The following is a 20,286-nucleotide window of genomic DNA, read 5'->3' on the forward strand; positions in this document are numbered from 1 at the left end:
AGTTTAACTGCATGCTGCAAGTCCTACTCCGGGACATAAATAATATGGTCATTTACTCTCATTTCACAGGCCCAGAAATATCACCAATGGAACAGGGGTTCTGTTTAGTTCTAAACGTCAGCTGACATTTAGCTATTTCACTGCATGCTAGAAAAATGTTTGCTGTTATGGGTGACACTAGCTTCACTTTAATTTTAATAAAGAGCATCTAAAAAACAAACAAAATATAATATATTGATGTTTACCAGTCCTTAGTGGTAGTGGTTGCATTGTGTTTTCTATTTCAAGATTCTTTCCCTTTATTTTCATCTGGTGAGCCTGCTAGTAACACACTGTGGGGGTTACTTACTAAAAAAGGAGAGTGGAAAAATCTGGAGCAGCTCTGCATAGAAACCAATCAGCTTCCAGGTTTTATTGTCAAAGCTAACTGAACAAGCTGACGTTAGAAGCCGATTGACTACCATGCACAGCTGCTGGCTACCATGCACAACTGCACTAACGGTCACTCACCATGCTGTATCTATGGAGGAGCAACACTGTCACCAGATAACAGGACACCACCCCCTCTCCTCATGTCCATAAAAAGGGGAGAAAATATTTTATAGTCCTCAGAGGTAGTGGGGTAAAATGTAATAAGTACAGCACAACAGATACAGTAAATAAATAAAAACCTTTCAATTGTATATTTGCCAGACCATAAGGGCATAAGTGAAGTTTACATTTACTAACAAATTATTTACATTTTCCAACAAAATTCTACAGGTGTATGGCCAGCTTACAATTTGCCCTAGTATGTGTGTGTGTACAGGCATGGACTGATGTGACTATAAAGTATATAAAGAACTGCAGTGTTATATAAATGCCCTGTAATAATAACTGCCCCTTAGTAGCACTGGGCCATTGAAGACCTCACAATAAACTGGTTAAAGTGTGCCTGTACTGCCTCTACTTCTGTATAGTAGTTACCAAAGATGCCAAATCCTACTTGCAACAGCAAAGCACTCAAACTAAATGCCCTGCTAGTTTGCAACATCATTGTCGAGATTCTTTGTGTTGCCGGATGTCTGGAAGAGGATCCAAAATGCTCTGCCGATCATACCCAGCCCAATAAAAGTGGCTTGATGTAAATATGCCCAGCACCCATGGAACTAAAAGGAGGAAACATGACTGATGTCTGCTTCCCAGTGGAAGAACAGCGGCAGCTGATCCTGCGCAAAAAAAAAAAAAAGGCCCTGTGCAGACTGGACAAGGGACATATTTGAAGTGCAAGACTGCTGCTAAAGTTGCTCATTATAACAAAAAGAACTTACCGGGCAGATGTAAGCCATTGTTTTTCATTGTATAGTGTTTGTTCCCTGCCTGGAGTTCAGCTTTTAACAGTTACTAATGGACATGTGTAATAATCCGTATCCCCACTCTTGCTAAATAGCAAGCTGGACAGCAGTTTCTCCCTCAGCTGGAAGTGTCCCCCTGAGTAATACAGCAAGCTTGATTGACAACGTGTTGTGTGAATCTCTTGGATGTGGATAGGAAGCCCTCTTAAAAGAGGGGCTTAAAAATCATATTCATGCTGCATAGAATTTTGCTTTAGAATCTTGTACTGTTTCTTAGAAGAAGAAACTGTATATCTGTCACGGTTTTCTTTAGCGTATCTGTTACATATCACTGAAGTAATGCAGATCTTTGTATAGCTTGGCTAAATTTACCCAGCTAGAAATCCCCACATGGTGTGCACTGACAGTCCAAGTGTGGAGCAAAAACAGGATGCAGATATGACTGTCACTTCCTGGTCACAGCATAAATCAAGAAGATTCATCACCCTTCACAGGAAAGTAGAGAGAAATCAACACCAGCACAGCAAGGACCAAAAATATTTCAGGCAGAAATATATAGGATGAGATATGGCTCCAACATCTTCTGTACAAGTACAAATCTAAACTTAACTGAAGCAAATAAAAATGGAGGAAAAAAATAAACAATTACAGCTGGCATCTGCAATAGTCAACCGGACCAGCAGCCTGATTTCACCTCAATGTAAAGAGCAAACCCAAAATGTAATATACAGGTGTACCTCGGTTTACAAACACCTAGGTTAACAAAATTTTCGGCTTACAAATGAAAATCCATTGACAATTATGCCTCGGTTTACTAATTTTTTTTCACAATACGAAGTGTATGTCGTTGCCGATTTTTAAATGCAATTGCCGGCTTTTTTTTATTTCTTCACTATAGCTCACAGAATTAGCTATCACTTTCCACTGAGCTAAAAGGATACTTTGTTTCTTTTATCTCGAGAAACAAACTAAAAGGAAACTTTCTCTTTTAACTCCAGCAAATAAACTAAAAGGAAACTTTCTTTCTTTTAGCTGGGGGGAAAGTGACAGCTGATTCTCTGAGCTATAGTGAAGAAAAAAAAAGCTGGTAATTACAGTTATAAACAGGCACTGACCTATAGTGACAGCAACTTTTTTTTATACTTTTTTCTGTCCTCCGGAACTGATTAATTGGTTTTCAATGCATTCCTATGGGAAACCGCGATTCAGTTTATGAATTTTTTGCAATACAAAACGTCCCGGAGAACGCATTCAATTCGTAAACTGAGGTAACACCTGTATTGCAACTTACCAGTCCTTGGATAAGTTGGCTGAATTAGTTTTATGTTCAGGCATTTTCCCTTTATTTTTGCCTGTTGATCCTGCAAACATACTTCCTGTGCCTTCGAGTCTACACTCATTTCTCCACTGTATCTATATAGGGAGCCATGGTTGTTGCATAGACTGGACTTCAAACATATCTGCCTTTGTTCATTCCTATTGCATGGTGGATTGATGGATCTAGTAGTTTACACAAGATAGACAAGGATGTTTGTGCTTCTTTTTAAAATACATGAAGTGACAAGGACACTGTAGTTCTGGCAAGAACACTTTTTTGCTGTAATTGACGTAAATGATCTTAGCCTGAAAAATGAAAACTAAGGCCGCCAAAACATCTAAGGACTGTTATGTTTCAATATATTACATTTTTAGGTTTAGATATGAAGAAAAAAAAAAAAAACTGGATTTTGAATGTGCCTTTAAAGACAGGGGTAAGCAACTGCCAGTTGTGACATATCAAGTCCCATGAGACATTGTAAGAACATGACAGTCACAGCCAATATTCCCAGAATGAGGAGCATTATGGAATTTGTAGTTTTACCACAGTGACCTGCCTCTGCTCCAAGGTGTCAGTAATGTTGAGGTCAAATACGTAAAAAAAAAGTGTCAGTTTTTCCAAACTATCATGTTAGGCAAACAATAATTGACATCATAAATCTGAATGCCCAGCATGAGGAAAGAATACTGGAGGAAAAGACAAAGCAATCATATGACTGTAAACACATATTATCATTGAAGGGGTTCTTAATTTTAGTCAGTCATTGGTCCAATGAAAATCCAAGGTGGGTCAAAAAATGTTATACCTGGAAAGCTATAATATGACAGTTTCCAAAGCATGACCTGAGACTCCAGGTTTCTGCTGTTTGGAAACACCTCTCATGTTGCTACATAAAGTGGTGTGTGTCAAAAACCTGCTTTTCATCTAAAGTGAAGAACCCCTTTAAGAAACGGATATCAAAGAAAAGAGCAGTACAGATTAAATCACCTGTCAGCCATCTGAGGAATTATATAATGTCCATTTTTATGGTCTAAAATAAAGAGATAAAAAGAGAATGGTTATCATTATACAGGATTTATATGATGCCAACAGTTTGTGCAGCACTTTATAATATAAAGGGAGACAATACAGCAACAATAAAATTCAATACAAGAAGGTCAAGGAGGGCCCTGCTACTGGGAGCTTACAATCTAATGGAGGGGCTAGTGGAAGAAAAGGTAATAACTGTGAGAGATTAACTGATTGTAAAAATAAAAGATTTGGTTGTTAGAAGTTGACATGAGTAATCCAAAAATGCTTTTCTCAGATTTATTGCAATGAATTGCAGCCATCACAAAATGAAGAAAGCCATTGCAGATCTCTTTATGAAAGGGCTTCAATTACCATTCTCCTGCTTGGGGCAGGTAGGTAGATCACAAAAGTAAGAAAGCCAAATCTGCATACTTGCTCAGGTCCATGTCTCAAATTATTGAAGCAAGGAGGTCAGGCAGAAGACTAGCATTGTCAGAAGAGTTCAGCAATGGTCCATGCTTCTCTCATAACACTCACTACCATCAGTGGATGCCCAGTGCTAGTATTTACCACTGAGCATAACATCCATTTAATCTGCATGCGACTGTCCTCAAAGGCAAGCCTCAATAAATGTGTCCAATTTCAAAGCACAAATAGAGTACTAGAGTGCCAGGGTATGGAATTTCTAAACATTTTTGTTGAGTAGCGTTTGACTGATACTTTCTGCCCCCCCAAGTCTAACTGTGCCCCCTCTATCAAATTCCATCCACCCTCAAGGGTGCCCACTTGCTGCACAAATATGTATAGTTATACATTTATGTGATGGTTGTTTTGCAGATTGATTGCTCAGCAAGGTGAGGTTTTACAGCTATTTTATGGCTAGACTTAGTATAGCACCAATATAGCATAATATATACAGTTCAAATCATCAGGTCGACACTTAGGTCTATGTTTACAGTACCATGAGAATTGGAAATACGATAACAGACCAAATGACAACCACACTGACACAAGAAGCAGGTTTGCAGAGACAAGGTCAGAACCATACAGATACAATGAACATATAAAATACACAGGGAGAATGATAACTAGGTTCTAAGTGTATGGACCTGCGGAGTAAACAGTACACTATGCCATCAATGAAATTGTACAAGCACTGCAGAACCATGAATGAAAATGTGGCTAGATGGCACTTGTGAGCTGGAAGCCCTTTTATTGTAAAGGAGATTTGTCACTGTCAACAGCATCACATGGACAGATTGGTCCCTCTTCAAGTGGTCTGAGCCCGTACGCTATGACCTATTTTGGCTATGCAGAAATCTGCCATTGTTTTCAAGTGTTCATTCACAAAGTTGCTGCAGAGGGCAAGAATGTAGATAGCCTATTAAACAGTTTATTTATGCTTTAACTTGGGGTTTGCATGAGTACTGACAGCTCCAGCTTCAAAATCAACTGGACAGTATTCTATAACCCACAGATGTCATCTGAGAATAGCTTCTCTTGCTGCTACAGACCTACATTTTTCACTTATCTAATTATGAACACATTTTCTCTTCATTAACTCAAAGGGTCAGTTCACACCACAAAAACACACTCCGGATGTGTTCCAGATGCGTTTTTGCTTACAGTTTAGGCCACAATCAGTTCCAGTGTGTTTTTATGTGTTTTGCTGTGTTCCGGTACAGTTCTGTGCAGAAAAAAGGCAGCACGTTCTACTTTTTTTTTCTGCCCCTGAAACTGACTGCCCTGGTGTGATCTAGGACCATTGGAATACATAGGAAACACTGTGCATGCATTTTTGATGCAGAAAAAAACTGCACTGGATTGCATCTGGTGTGAACTAGCCCAAAATGAATTTTTCTAATAATAATAGTAACAGTTTGTCACCAGCACCCTTAGCCAGCTGTGTGATGCACTTACCTGGTTTTCTCCCACAGAGGTAGAAAGCTAGCCTGTCCGTCAGCTCATACTGACACTCCACCAGTCTGTCTGCTAGATCATGATGTCCCGCCTGCCTGTAATATGCAAATGTATAGGCATAAAGTCATTTAGTATGCATGCATTTAATCTGTTTAGACAAAAATATTATATAACCTCAACAAGCATTATGCACCAAGTTTGATTCCATTTGCTCATACTTGTAGACTCAAACTTAGCAGCCAAGACTCTGCTGCTACTGCTGAATCCTGGACCCTTTTGATAAGCAAAGCTTTATCACTTCCAGGGAGTTTGAAACTCTGTATCCCCTCCATATGTACACACTGCCTTTACCCATTAGGCTGTCCCACTGGCCAAAAGAAATGGATAGGGTCAGCAAGCTCTGACACTACACGGTACAGGGGAAGGCGCGCTCCAACACTACGGGGGAAGGCGCGCTCAGACACTACACTACCTATAATAATCAAGGCAAAGAAACAACACCTTTAAGTAAGCTAGAAGAGTAAAAAATTAGTAATGGGTTAACTGCAGGTTTTGGAGCTTTTATACACAAAATCTTATCCCATGTCTGCATTTTGGCTTTGACTTTAATCCAGTACTATGAGGGGAAGGGTAGAAAAATCTATCAGGTTTTATATGCGGACTGTGTTCCTATTGGAGACACTCTCTCCCCCCCCTTTACACAGACAGCAATAAAAAAAAAAAAACAAAAAAAAACTGACAGAGGTTACATTACTTATTCATGACATAAAAAACATTAAAAAAATGTTTACTTGGAGTTCAACTGTAAGCTACACCACATAAATACAGAGGTGTACAGCCATTCAAAGCAGACCATAATGGAAGGCAAAAAAACTTGCATTTCAACTATTTTTCGGAATGCTTTCTTAGTATACAGTAGTTTGTTTGGTAGTGGTTAAAGGAATCTGGACCAAAAAAGTTCCCGTATCCTTTTTCTTTTGTAGGTGACCCATTTCATACCTGCTATAGTCAATGGGTGTTCTACCATTCACATCTGGGGCCCCGGGATCAGCTCCATATACTACCAGAAGCTCAGCCTGTAGGATCTGCCCAGCTTTAGCTGCAACATGCAGAGGGGTGGTCCCTTTTTCCTGCAAATACAGAAAGTGTTACTACAGATGGAACTGTTAAGTGCTTTCTTAAGGAACCCAGACAACGAGTCCGGTGATTATATATCCCTTCTGTGTGCAGCAATGTGACTATGTATACACACCAAGTAACCAATACATTTCAGACCAGACATTTCAAGTTGTAGCAACTGTCATTTGTTTAGGAATCATTAACAATATAAAAATGTCCATACACATTAAAACAGGTTAGGCGTACACAAAACTTCAAGGTTATGACTAAGCACTGCTGTGCATGAAATGCATCAACCCTCCTACCTGCATTTGTTTGTACTCTTGTGCTGTATGCTTTTATCTTGAAGTTTTGAGATCTTAGTAAAGGATTAGTGCATTCAGTGGAGTGTGCAGCCAACCTGTCTTATGTGCTAGGATCTCAGAGGTGAGCACCTCTATCTGGGATCGCAATTGAGGTTAAGTGAGATGCCCGGAGTGGCCTTACTACTTTCTTGGACTGTCCATACCCATTAGTCTCCCAAACCATGTGTGTCAAATGAATGACTTTCAGGCACCCTCAAAACTGTATTAGGTGACCATTTTGAAGGGATTAAAATAATGGTTAATGTTTTAAAAAAAAAAAAAAAAAAATCCTTGTACAATCGCTAACTTACGCCCCTTTTACTATAAACCAGTAGCAGGACTGTCTGTGCACTACTCTGCCCTTTCTTCATCCAGTGCCCAAACAAAAACAAACCTGAGCAATCTGTGCTTAGAGACTGGTCATGCAGGTAGATCTGCTCGGCTAGTGCCAATAGCCAGCTTTACAATGATGGGCAATAACCAGTCGGAAAGTGGTCTTCAGTAGTCTAGTGTGTTCGCGCTAAAGAAGGGCAATTTTCAAATTTGCTGCCACAATGTATTACACCCTTCACTTGCCCTTACCAGTGCATGCAAATTCAAATCATGTTTACTCAAACTTTCTCATGTTTTCTTTTTTTCAAACATATGGCTCAATACACTGCTGAAATAATTGGCAACAGCTTTTTGCTGTCGCCATATGCTGAGAACATATTCTTACATTAAACATTTTCCTGCATCTACAACAATTTCTAAATATAACAGTACATTGACTGAGTTTTGTACCTATAATAAGCTAATTATAGGACCTTCCTCGGAAAAATACATTTTCTGTAGACATTATACAAATGAGGCTGTAAGTCTGCAAAGCTGCCAAAAAAAAAAAAGTTAAACAGGTACATTTATCGAAGTATTTTTTGAGCTTAGAAAAGGAAATCCTTATCACTGTCAGTGAAATGAAACATTACAAACAAATAGAAGTGTTAATGTCAAAATGGCCATAGTGCCTGGGACCTTTCTCCCCGAGTACTGGCAGAAATTTAAATAGTATATAAACCCAAGAACAAAATATATTGCATCTCAGCAGTCTTTAGAATTAGTGACTGCATTCGTTTTTTTTTTTTAGGTTACGTTCTTTATTTTCAGCTGCTAATCATGCGACTAACACATACTGTGGATTCAGGTCTACACTAATTATTGTACTTATAAAAGCAGTCATGGTTGTCCTACAGGACTGGACTTTAAACATGTATGCCTTTGTTCATCCCTATTATATGGTGGACTGATGGGACTATGAATTAATTCTGCACATGTAGTGCTTTGCTTTGCCTTCCTATGTGCTCTCTAAAGCTGACCATTTATGGATCAAAATTTGATTGGTTCAACAAGGACCAGCCAAATTCCAGTCCGCAGCTGATCCTGTTTGACAGAAATCAAGTGTTAGATCATCTTCTCTTGAACAGGGAAGTAAAAACGTTTTTCTAGATGAACACCTACAATACCTACCAGGGGCGGACTGACCATTTGGAAACTCGGGCTCTGCCCGAGGGCCCGGGGTCAGTAGGGGGCCCCATGAGATGCCCCTGGTACCTTTTTCATAGGCTTTTTTGAGTTTGGGCAAAGACACAGGGGCCCCATGATCCCCTATTGCCCAGGGGCCCCATGAGTTGTCAGTCCGCCCCGGTACCTACATTGATCGGTGTTTTCTGATAGCACAGAGTACAATGTCCCAGAGGGGGAAGATTCCTCCATCCACCTCATTTGTGTGGATGAGTTTTTTTGATCAAAAAAAAATTAGCCATCTATGGCTAGCTTTAGGCAAGCTGTGAGGTCAAAGAGGGCATCCCTCTTTTCTCCACGGCTGTCTGACAACACAGCTATCAAGGAAACTGCTGCTTTGTCAAAAACTACTTCTCTTCATCTACAAGCACTTGCTTGAGTGCCTGAAACACTTTAGCTTGCAAGCCCCCTGCATTCCTTAGGAGATGCTTCTCTAGGGTAAGTACAGAAAAAAGTGTTAAGACACCCATCTCCTTGCTAGCTGTGTGGTCGGATGGCCATGAAGGCAGGAGGGGTGCCCTGTCCAACTCAACAGCTAGTCTTGACAGCTCTTAAGAAGATGGAACAATATACTACATATACAGTTGCAAGAAAAAGTATGTGAACCCCTTGGGATTACGTGGAGTTTTGCATGAATTGGGCATAAAATGTGCTCTGAACATCATCTAAGTCACAACAATAGAAGAACACAGTCTTCTGAACATAATACTACACAAACATTAGATGTTGCCACGGTTTAATTGCACATAACATGTAAACATTCACAGTGCAGGGAGGAAAAAGTATGTGAGGCCCTAGCTTAATGACTTCTCCCAGAGCTAATTGGAGCCAAGAGTGAGCCAACCTTGACTCCAACCAGTGTGATGATATTGGATGTGTTGCTGACAGCTGTCCTGCCCTTAAAAAAAACACACACCTGTTTTGGGTTTACTGGTTTCAAGAAGCACTGTCTAATGTGAACCATGCCTCACAGAAAAGAGTTCTCAGAAGACCTATGATCAAGAATTGTTGACTTGCATGAAACTGGAAAGGGTTACAAAAGTATCTCCAAAAGCCTTGATGTTCATGTATCCACGGTAAGACAGACTGTCTACAAATGTTTAGCACTGTTGCTACTCTCCCTAGGCGTGGTCGTCCTGTAAAAATGACTGCAAGAGTACAGCGCAGAATGCTGCATGAGGTAAAGAAGAATCCCAGAGTGTCAGCTAAAGACCTACAGAAATCTCTGGCACATGCTAACATTTTTGTTGACACATCTACAATAAGGAAAACATTAAACAAGAATGGAGTACATGGGAGGACACCACGGAGGAAGACATTGCTGTCCAAAAAGAATATTGCAGCACGTTTGAAGTTTGCAAAAGAGCACCTGGATGTTCCACAGCACTACTGGCAAAATATACTGTGGACAGATGAAACCAAGATTGAGTTGTTTGGGAAGAACACACAACACTATGTGTGGAGAAAAAAAGGCACAGCACACCAACATCAAAACCTCATCTCCACTGTAAAACATGGCGGAGGGAGCATCATGGTTTGGGGCTGCTTTGCTGCCTCAGGGCCTGGACGGATTGTTGTCATTGATGGGAAAATGAATTCCAGAGTTTATCAAGACATTTTGCAGAAAAACGTACGACCATCTGTCCGCCAACTGAAGCTCCACAGAGGATGGGTGATGCAACAGGACAATGACCCAAAGCATACAAGTAATTCAACAAAACAATGGCTGCAACAGCACAGAATACGCCTTCTGGAGTGGCCCAGTCAGAGTCCTGACCTCAACCCGATTGAAATGCTGTGGCATGACCTTAAGAGAGCGATTCACACCAGACATCCCAAGAATATTGCTACACTGAAACAGTTTTGTGAAGAGGAATGGTCCAAAATTACTCCAGATCGTTGTGCAGGTCTGATCTGCAACTACAGGAAACGTTTGGTTGAGGTTATTGCTGCCAAAAGGAGGGTCAACCAGTTATTAAGTCCAAAGGTTCACATACTTTTTCCTCCCTGCGCTGTGAATGTTTACATGTGCAATTAAACCATGGCAACATCTAATGTTTGTGTAGTATTATGTTCAGCAGACTGTGTTCTTCTAGTGTTGTGACTTAGATGACGTTCAGAGCACATTTTATGCCCAATTCATGCAAAACTCCACGTAATCCCAAGGGGTTCACATACTTTTTCTTGCAACTGCAACTCTGGGGAACGCAGCATGTTAATAAAAACTGAAAACTTTAAAGTGGTAGTAAACTGCAGCAGTGGAAAAAAAAATCCCCTGCAAGGCAATAGCATAATGTCCTGGAACGCATCGCATATTAGCAAATTGTGAAATACCTACCTTAGAACGAAGCCCTCCAGCGGTGTGCTGTCATCGTTAACAGGGCTTCCATCTTCCCCTTTCGGGCTCACGGATTCCAGCAACTTGAATGGCCGAGCCACAATGACATTACTCCAGCTGCAGGACAGCCCTCTGAAGGAATGGCACGGGTATGCCGTTCCTGCAGAGCACATGGGCCGGTGACGTCACTAGCTGCCAAAAGAGTGAATCTCTCTTAAACGGCGCACATTTAGGAAATGTTCATTTTACATACAGGTAAGCTTTATTATAGGCTTACTTGTCGGTAAAAATCACAAAGCGGACTTTACTACCGCTTTACGCTCACAGGAAGTGATGCAGACACTGCATTTCTGTGAAGATTGACTAGTATTTTCTGTAGTTGCTGAAAATACTCTGAGCTGGAAAAAAAAACAAATACAGCCATCACATCTAAGGACTGCTAAACTGTAATATATTACACTTTTATTTTTTACATTTAGATACACATTATTAAAACGAGTGTCACACTTCCAATACACAAAAATGAAAAATCTCTGCAAGTGATAATAAACACTTTCAACATGTGTGCATGTTATTGCTTCCTTAAAAATAACCTAAGCTGCCTAATTATTACAAGTGTTACATGAGTCATTTGCACAAGACATCACATTTAATACCAGGCCATGAATGGGTGATTAAACTATACTGTGGATTGTAAAACATAGTCTAATGTTAAACTCAGCAGGTCACGGAGAATGAGCAATACTCACAATCTCTAACTGCAAACTAGAGGTCAGACAAGTAAATCGGACTCGGAACATCAAAAAAAGCAGAGAGATTACAAAGTAATATGAGAGCAGTGATTACCGGGTGGAAGAAATTGGCTTGTGCCCCGAGAGACAGCAGGCGTAAGCAGGTTTCCAGGTTCCCCGTCCTCACGCTGGAGTGGAGTTGCTATAATCAGCAAAAAAGAAAGACAACAATGATACAAGATCAGGGGTAGCCTGGCTGTATAAATCTCTCCTACAGGGAATCCTGTGTCTGCATTACATCACCGTTGCACTGAACTTATCACCTAACACTTTATAGTTCATAAAGAAACCCTGTGCCTGAAAGAAACACATTTTCATATAAACCATTACCATAAGTACTAACATTTGTATTAAAAAAATAGACACTTTTCACCAAATATAACCTTTCAGTTTGTTGTGGTCTAGAAAGTTGTAGCATTAACCACTTGTCCCCTTCATGACCAGGCCATTATTTGCGTTACGGCGCTGCGTTACTTTAACTGACGATTGCGCGGTCATGCAACGCTGCACCCAAATTAAATGTCCGTCCCTTTTTTCCCCCACAGATTGAGCTTTCTTTTGGTAGTATTTGATCGCCTGTGCGTTTTTTGCGATATTAAAAAAATAAATAAATGACCGACAATTTTGAGAAAAAATATATTTTGGACTTTATGCTATTAAACATGTCCAGGAAAAGTAAAAAAAATAAATAAATAATCAAATTCCATCATAAATTTAGGCCAAAATGTATTCTACTACATGTTTTTGCTAAAAAAGATCCCTATACATGTAAATTAATTGGTTTAAGTGAGATTTATAGCGTTTACAAATGGTGGTATAGATAATGGAATTTTTTTTTTTTTTTTTAACTAGCAGTGGCGGCGATCAGCGACTTATAGCAGGGCTGCGGTGGACATTCTGACACTGGGGGGGAACTGACTTGGTGTCACAAACATCCCCAGTGACACCAATACAGTGATCAGTGCTAAGAAATAAAGCGCTGACTGTACTAATGGCACTGAGCAGGAAGGGGTTAACATGAGGGGCGATCAAAGGGTTAACTGTGTGTTGGGAGTGTTTTACTAGGGGGCTGTGTCAGTGTGCTTCACTGCTTTGGATGGCTGTGTCGTGATTTTGCGCACCCGTGCCGCCCTGCAGCAGTATTTCTGCTATAGGGCGGTCGGGAAGCCGTTAAAGGAGCTTTGATTGATAGAATTTCTGCTTGGCATAACTGGAAAGAAATTAGATTTGTGTGAAAGATTTTCTTCCTCATTCACGTCAATTTAAATATATTCCACTCAGACAAGTTCCTGATTGTTTATGTATGCATTAAGGTTTTTATTAGCTGCCATGGTTTACTTTTTTAAGCTAGGGACCTTAGATTGTACACCCCTTGAGGGTTAGGGACTGATGTGAATGTACAATATATATGTAAAGCGCTGCGTAAATTGACGGTGCTATACAAGTACCTGAAATAAATAAATAAGTTGGAAAATCTCCCTGTGTACTAAAAAGCAGACTCAATTGCTCAAGGTGCTTATTATCAACCTCAGAAAAGGTCTGATAATCTAATAGGCATCACTTTCATTGGGCCTTCTACAGCCAACTTTTTTCTTTTTCTTTTTTTAAAGTGGCCTTGCCGATAAAAAAAAAAAAAAAACAACCAAAAAACCAAACAATAACATGCAACAGAAACACAGAACTTTAAAGCGGAGCTCCACCCAAAAGGGGAAGTTCCACTTTAAGGACTGCTCCCCTGCTCCCCATTAAGGATTGGCACCTTTGGGTGGCGGGGGGGAGCGGGTACCCGAATTTGACAGGAACCTGCTCCCACTTCCGGTCCGATCGCCTAGGTGATCGGAAATAGAAGGTGTCCTCCTCTCCCTGTAGTCTTTTGGGACACATGACAGGTCCCAGAAGACTACAGGACCATTCAGGAAGCGCAGCGCTACTCACGCATGCGCAGTGGGTACCCGGCTGTGAAGCCGCAAGCTATCACAACCGGGTGCCCACACAGAAGATGCCTGCCTCCTGGAATACAGGACGGCCGTTGAAACGGGCTGCGGAGGACACACCGCGGGACTGAGGGATAGGTAAGTGGCTGTTTTTTTTAAAGTCAGCAGCTACAGTTTTTGTAGCTACGGACTTATTTTTTGACAGAGTGAGTGGAACTCCGCTTTAAGTATATTACACAGCTCAGTAAGTACAGAACATAAATACAGGATATGGACTCCGTATCACAATATACATAATACTGGATCTATTAAATACATCAAATATTCTGTGTACTAGTTTATATGTACACATGAAATCACTGCCCATTTCATATATTGTAGAAGAAAAAATATTTAAAGCCTAGAGGCAGTCAAAATAAAACAAAAATCAGCACAAAAGACATAACAGTCAGCAGATTGTGTCCACTATGCGGATATCTCTTCTGTTAGGTTACATTCTCCTCCACTGATAAAAGAAATATTCTAGTATGTGGGCCAGTTCTTGTTCAGAAGGTCAAACAGACAAATTATGGGGTTCCAGGGGGAGAACTATATTGAATGTCCTACTCATCAATTCAATATTCCTCCTTTAAAACTACGGACAGACCTATCTCATGAGCAAACCATCAGCTTCCTCAACAGGACACCTAATACATCTATGTGATAGCATACAATTTTATGTAGTCAGACAAGAGTCGAGTAGATTAGATGAATAATATAACACAGTATCATTGAACTGTTGATGGATAGAGGGCCCAAGAAAAGGGAAGTCATTATCTCTCAGAAACAGTCTTGTCATCCAGAGACAGAATTAATTCTTTCCATTTATTGAAAACCAGTGGGACTGTACTTGACAACTTGAATGTTATTAGATGTGTTAAAACGGCTGAAATGAAAGTGCAAGCTGTGAAACTGAGTTTTTAAAGTGAACCTGTGGCAAGACTATTAACATTAATAACACAGGCTTTCACATATTTTTAATAAGCAGTCCATGAGCCTAAAACCTTTTCTCACTAATCTTTGTAGCTGCAGGCGTTATGGACTAATCAAAAGAGTTCAGAGCAGAAGCACTGAAATCGCCCTATTCATTTTCTGGGCAACTCAACCAACCCTATTCCCTCCTCCCATCACTCATATATTCTTAACAAGCTCTCATTGACCACTGTAGCTGCAGGCACTATGAATCAATTAGTTTACAGCAAAAGCACTGATGTTGTTCAATTAGTTCTCTCAGCAGCTTTGTCAATTACCTCCCTCTCCCAGAAGTGACTTAGCAGCCCTCCAGTCTTTTAATCTCTAATGTGAACACAGAGCAAGTGCTCTGGAAGAGAAAAAGAGCAGGGTGAGCTGAGCTGCTGATAGAGATAATGTCAACAAATTCGGTGCTTCAGCGTTTAAGAATATATTGCTCTACAATGCCTATAGCTATCACAGCCGGTGAGGGCTTGTTTTAAGGGTCACATACTGATGATTCTGAATATGTAAATATTTTGATATGCAAGGGCTTGCCATAGATTCACCTTAAGATATGAATCACATAAAAAAATGGATCTAAGTTAACAAAATGGTTATATTCGAAATCTGTCAATGACTGAATGCCACTTTGTATCCAAAAATGTGTGTATTAGATAAAGACTGTAGGTGGCAGGTGCTTAGTATTTAGCAACTTCACATTAAATAGCAAATCAATTAAATGATGAACCTTTTAGCACAAATAAAGATTGTCACAGAAAACAATGAAAAGCTTTATTTCTAACTGTGGTAACATAATGGGATTTGTCTCCAATACACAGAAGTAGGATTTAAAAAAACAAAAAACAAAAACTGTGTGCTGCAGATGTCCAAATTACAGAAAACAGGTTTTCTGTGCGTAAAATACTAATTTTTCTTTTTTTATGTAAAAATGATGCAAAGAGATGTTGCAAGGCTATGTCTAATTTTTCTTTCCCATCTGAGAAAGTAGGAAGGTACACATTCCAGTTTAACCACTTGCCTACCGGGCACTTCTGCCTCCTTCCTGCCCAGGCCAATTTTCAGCACTGTCGCAATTTGAATGACAATTGTGCAGTCATGCAACACTGTACCCATATGAAATTAGTATTTATTTCACACAAATAGAGCTTTCTTTTGGTGGTATTTAATCACCGCTGGGTGGGGATTTTTTTTGTGCTATAAACAAAAAAAAGAGCAAAGAAATTTGAAAAAAAAATGTTTTTCTTTGTTTCTATTATAAAATTTTGCAAACAGGTAATTTTTCTCCTTCACTGATGTGCGCTAATGAGGTTGCGATGATAGGCACTGATAGGCAGCACTGATGAGGTGGCACGGATATGCAACAATGATGGGCACTAACTGCCAGCACTGCTGGGCACAGGTGAGCAGCACTGCTGGGCACTGATCATCAGGGCCCTGATGATCAGTGCTGATCCATCCTCTGACAATTGCCAGTTATCGGCAGTGCTTTCCTCACGCTGTGACAGCGCGATGAAAGTGCAGCCGATAACAAGCAACTGCATTTACCGGTGATCTGCTGTGTCATTGGGCATAGCTGATCACGTGGTAAAAGGCCGCTGTGATTGGCCTTTTACCACATCACGTGATCAGCTGTGTCCTTAGGACACAGAGATCGCCCAGGACGTGTTCTGGGAGACTGTCATAGGACGCCCTCCCAGGACTGGACAACCGCGCTGTAGCCATCATTCGGTTATAACACGGTTGGCAAGTGGTTAACCAAAAAAATCTGCAGGTAAACAGTGTTAATTTCATCGTCTAAAATAAAACAAAAACAATTCAGGTGACTAAAATATGACTAAAACTAAAATGGCATTTTAGTCAAAAGACTATGACTAAAACTAAATTGAAATTTGACGCCAAAATTAACACTGCAGGTAAAATAGATTACAATATCTTTTTATTCATTTTAATAATTTAAATGTAACAAAAACAAATTACATGAGTCTTCAATACGGATGAATAATAGTACACCACCACTTAGATAGAGGTCCAGTGGCACAATTCACTACAGATGCATTTAGGTGAATCAAATTGATTGTAAAAGTATGGTTTTATTTACATAATAATCATCTCTGCCACATGAATCCTAGAGTCCAAGATAATATAACAAATTTCCAGCAACAAAATGTGATTATACCAGAAATTCAAAGCAAAGATGCCCCAGTTGTACTGATATTTTTTCAGATATCCTCTACATTTGTACATTAATACAGGACAATTTTATCGGTGGAAACAACTGCATTACAGTGTTAGTGGCAACTGATTGATCAGCTTGGGTACATTCAGCCTGCTCATACTGTACATGGTTTGAATCTCAGCCGGTCCCTGCTGAACCAGCCGAGATTCAAACTGTCTATGGCCAGCTTTATTCCAAAAAAGTTTCCCTTAAAGTGTATGTAAACTCTAACAATAAATTTCTCTTATACAGGTGAAACTCGAAACTCTAATATCGTGCAAAAGTTCATTTATTTCAGTAATGCAACTTAAAAGGTGACACTAATATATGAGATACTCATTACATGCAAAGCAAGATAGTTCAAGCTGTGATTTGTCATAATTGTGATGATTATGGCTTACAGCTCATGAAAACCCCAAATCCACAATCTCAAAAAATTAGAATATTACATGCAATCAATAAAACAAGGATTGTACATAGAACAATATCGGACCTCTGAAAAGTAGAAGCATGCATATGTACTCAGTACTTGGTTTGGGCCCCTTTTACTGCCTCAATGCGGCATGGCATGGAAGCTATCAGCCTGTGGCACTGCTGAGGTGTTATGGAAGACCAGGATGCTTCAATAGCGGCCTTCAGCTCTTCTGCATTGTTCGGTCTCATGTCTCATCTTTCTCTTGGCAATGCCCCATAGATTCTCTATGGAGTTCAGGTCAGGCAAGTTTGCTGGCCAATCAAGCACAGTAATCCCACGGTCCTTGAACCAGGTTTTGGTGCTTTTGGCAGTGTGGGCAGGTACCAAGTCCTGCTGAAAAATAAAGTCAGCATCCCCATAAAGCTCGTCTGCAGAAGGAAGCATGAAGTGCTCCAAAATCTCCTGGTAGACGGCTGCGTTGACCCTGGACTTAATGAAGCACAGTGGACCAACACCAGCAGATGACATGGCTCCCCAAATCAACACAGACTGTAGAAACTTCACACTGGACTTCAAGCATCTTGCAGTGTGTGCCTCTCCATTCTTCCTCCATACTCTGGGTCCTTGGTTTCCAAATGAGATGCAAAAGCTGCTCTCATCAGAAAAGAGGACTTTGTTTTTCTTTAGCCCAGGTAAGACACTTCTGACGTTGTTTGTTGTTCAAGAGCGGCTTGACAAGAGGAATACGACATTTGAAGCCCATGTCCAGGATCCGTCTGTGTGTGGTGGCTCTTGATGCACTGGCTCCAGCCTCAGTCCACTCCTTGTGAAAGACCCCAAACTTTTGAATGGCCTTTTCCTGACAATCCTCTCCAGGTTGCGGTCATCCCTGCTGCTTGTGCACCTTTTTCTTCCACACTTTACCCTTCCACATAACTTTCTATTAATGTGCATTGATACAGCACTTTGGGAACATCCAACTTCATTTGCAATTACCTTTTGAGGCTTTCCCTCCTTATGGAGGGTGTCAAGGATGGTTTTCTGCACAACTGTCAGGTCAGCAGTCTTTCACATGATTGCGATTCCTACTGAACCATACAGAGACCATTTAAAGGCTCAGGAACCCTTTGCAGGTGTTATGGCTTAATTAGCTGATTAGAGTGGGACACTTTGAGCCTAGAATATTGCACCTTTGCACAATATTCTAATTTTCTGAGATTGTGGATTTGGGGTTTTCATGAGCTGTAAGCCATAATCATCACAATTATGACAAATCACTGCTTGAACTATCTTGCTTTGCATGTAATGAGTCTATCTCATATATTAGTTTCACCTTTTAAGTTGCATTACTGAAATAAATGAACTTTTACACGATATTCTAATTTTTCGAGTTTCACCTGTATGCTCCCTTATGGTCTGGAAAAAATACAACCAAAAACATTTTGTTATACCTGCTTGAGGAATCTTTTGATTTGACAAGCCAATAGCTTCCTGTGCTCTTTTCTGTGGACAGTTATCAGTTTACACTGTTTCCAGCTATTTCAGTTGACTACAAAAGGCATTCCACTTAAGGGCGGACTAACAACTCATGGTACCCCTGGGCAATAGGGGATCATGGGCCCGTGTCCTTGCCCAAACTCAAAAAAGCCTATGAAAAAGGTACCTGGGGCATCTCATGGGGCCCCCTACTGACCCCTGGCCCTCGGACAGTGCCAGAGTTTCCAAATGGTCAGTCCTCCCCTGCTTCCACTATGTCATGGAGAGGGGGAGGTTATATATAGTCCTAACACACTCCCTTCCTAGGGTGAAAATGCACCTCCTCCTAGATACAGTTTGGTTTTCAACAAAGGACAGGAAGTGTTTGGCAGGATCACTAGACGAAAATAAAAGGAAATTAAACATGAAATAAAAAAAACAGCCACAATAAAACTGCAAAGCATTCAGTTTTTGTCTTGGGTATAGACATGCTTTAATGGAAAAATAATAAATAAGCACGCTTGTAATGAATTTCTTTATTCAGTAGATATGAAGAGACATATCAGGGTTTAGTGATAACACTGTGGTAAGTAATGACATCATTGTCCTTTCAATGTTTTATTAAGGAAGTGCTGAACATCTCTACAACTCTGTGTTTGTAGGCCTCTACACAGTAAGTGGTGTTCAAATAAAAAAACAAGAATCAAAACACACAGAAGTTCTGGAAAGTCAGAGGTTGCCTGTGAGCATTCTAGACAGAAAAGGACTGTGCTAGTCTTCAAAAGAGCACCGTCTGCTAAATTGGTGGTTAGTCACTGAAAGCACGCAAGCTGTGAGCTGTAGGGTAATAGACAGCTGCCTGAGAAGAAGAGAAGGCTGTATATTGATACTGTGGTTTGTCAAATGGGCAGGAGACGTGCGCTCAGTGACAGCATGACCTCCAGCGCCTCTAGCACATTGTCTTGTAAGCTCATCAGCTGGGGGATTCATTGAGGCTTACACAGTGCAATTTCCAGCCCTATCATACGCCTCATATCTAGTGCACATATATTTCACAGTGTAAGAGTAAATACTTGGCTGAGTATCAAATTAAAAAGCTGCTCATCGTATAGTTTTACAGCTCAGTATGTGCCAGTATAAACCAAATGAACAATCTATTCAAGAAAAAGAAGGGTTTATTTTGATTATAGGCATTTATATAGCGGTAACAATTTACATAGTGATTTACTTATTACATATTCATATCAGTTACTGTCCTTGAGGAGCTTACAATCTAAGGTCCATATCTCACATACATATACAAACTGGAACAAGTCCGAACACTTTCACCCCCTTCCTGTCCAGGCCAATTTTCAGCTTTCAGTGCTATCACACTTTGAATGACAATTGCGCAGTCATGCAACACTGTACCCATATGAATTTTTTAGCATTTTTTTGAGACAGATAAAACTTTAATTTTGGTGGTTTTTATTCACCATTGGGATTTTTTTTTTTTGCTAT

At 40.2% G+C, this 20,286-nt stretch overlaps 1 protein-coding gene across 6 annotated transcripts in view; it reads right to left on the reverse strand.

Moving 5' to 3' along the window:
* Positions 1-20,286, reverse strand: part of GIT1 (GIT ArfGAP 1) — a 225,853-nt gene that overhangs the window by 62,455 nt on the left and 143,112 nt on the right. For all 6 annotated transcript variants that reach the window (XM_089683028.1, XM_089683027.1, XM_089683030.1 and 3 more), the window contains exons 5-8: positions 11,788-11,874; positions 6,583-6,713; positions 5,584-5,678; positions 3,640-3,682 (exon numbers count right to left, since the gene is read on the reverse strand). In XM_089683028.1, coding sequence (XP_089539154.1) covers positions 3,640-3,682; positions 5,584-5,678; positions 6,583-6,713; positions 11,788-11,874 — 356 coding nt within the window. The remainder of the gene's footprint in view (positions 1-3,639; positions 3,683-5,583; positions 5,679-6,582; positions 6,714-11,787; positions 11,875-20,286) is intronic.

Source organism: Staurois parvus, unplaced genomic scaffold (genome assembly GCF_062004578.1).
Source record: "Staurois parvus isolate SC_StPar_1 unplaced genomic scaffold, SC_StPar_1.0 ptg000299l, whole genome shotgun sequence".
Taxonomy (NCBI): domain Eukaryota; kingdom Metazoa; phylum Chordata; class Amphibia; order Anura; family Ranidae; genus Staurois; species Staurois parvus.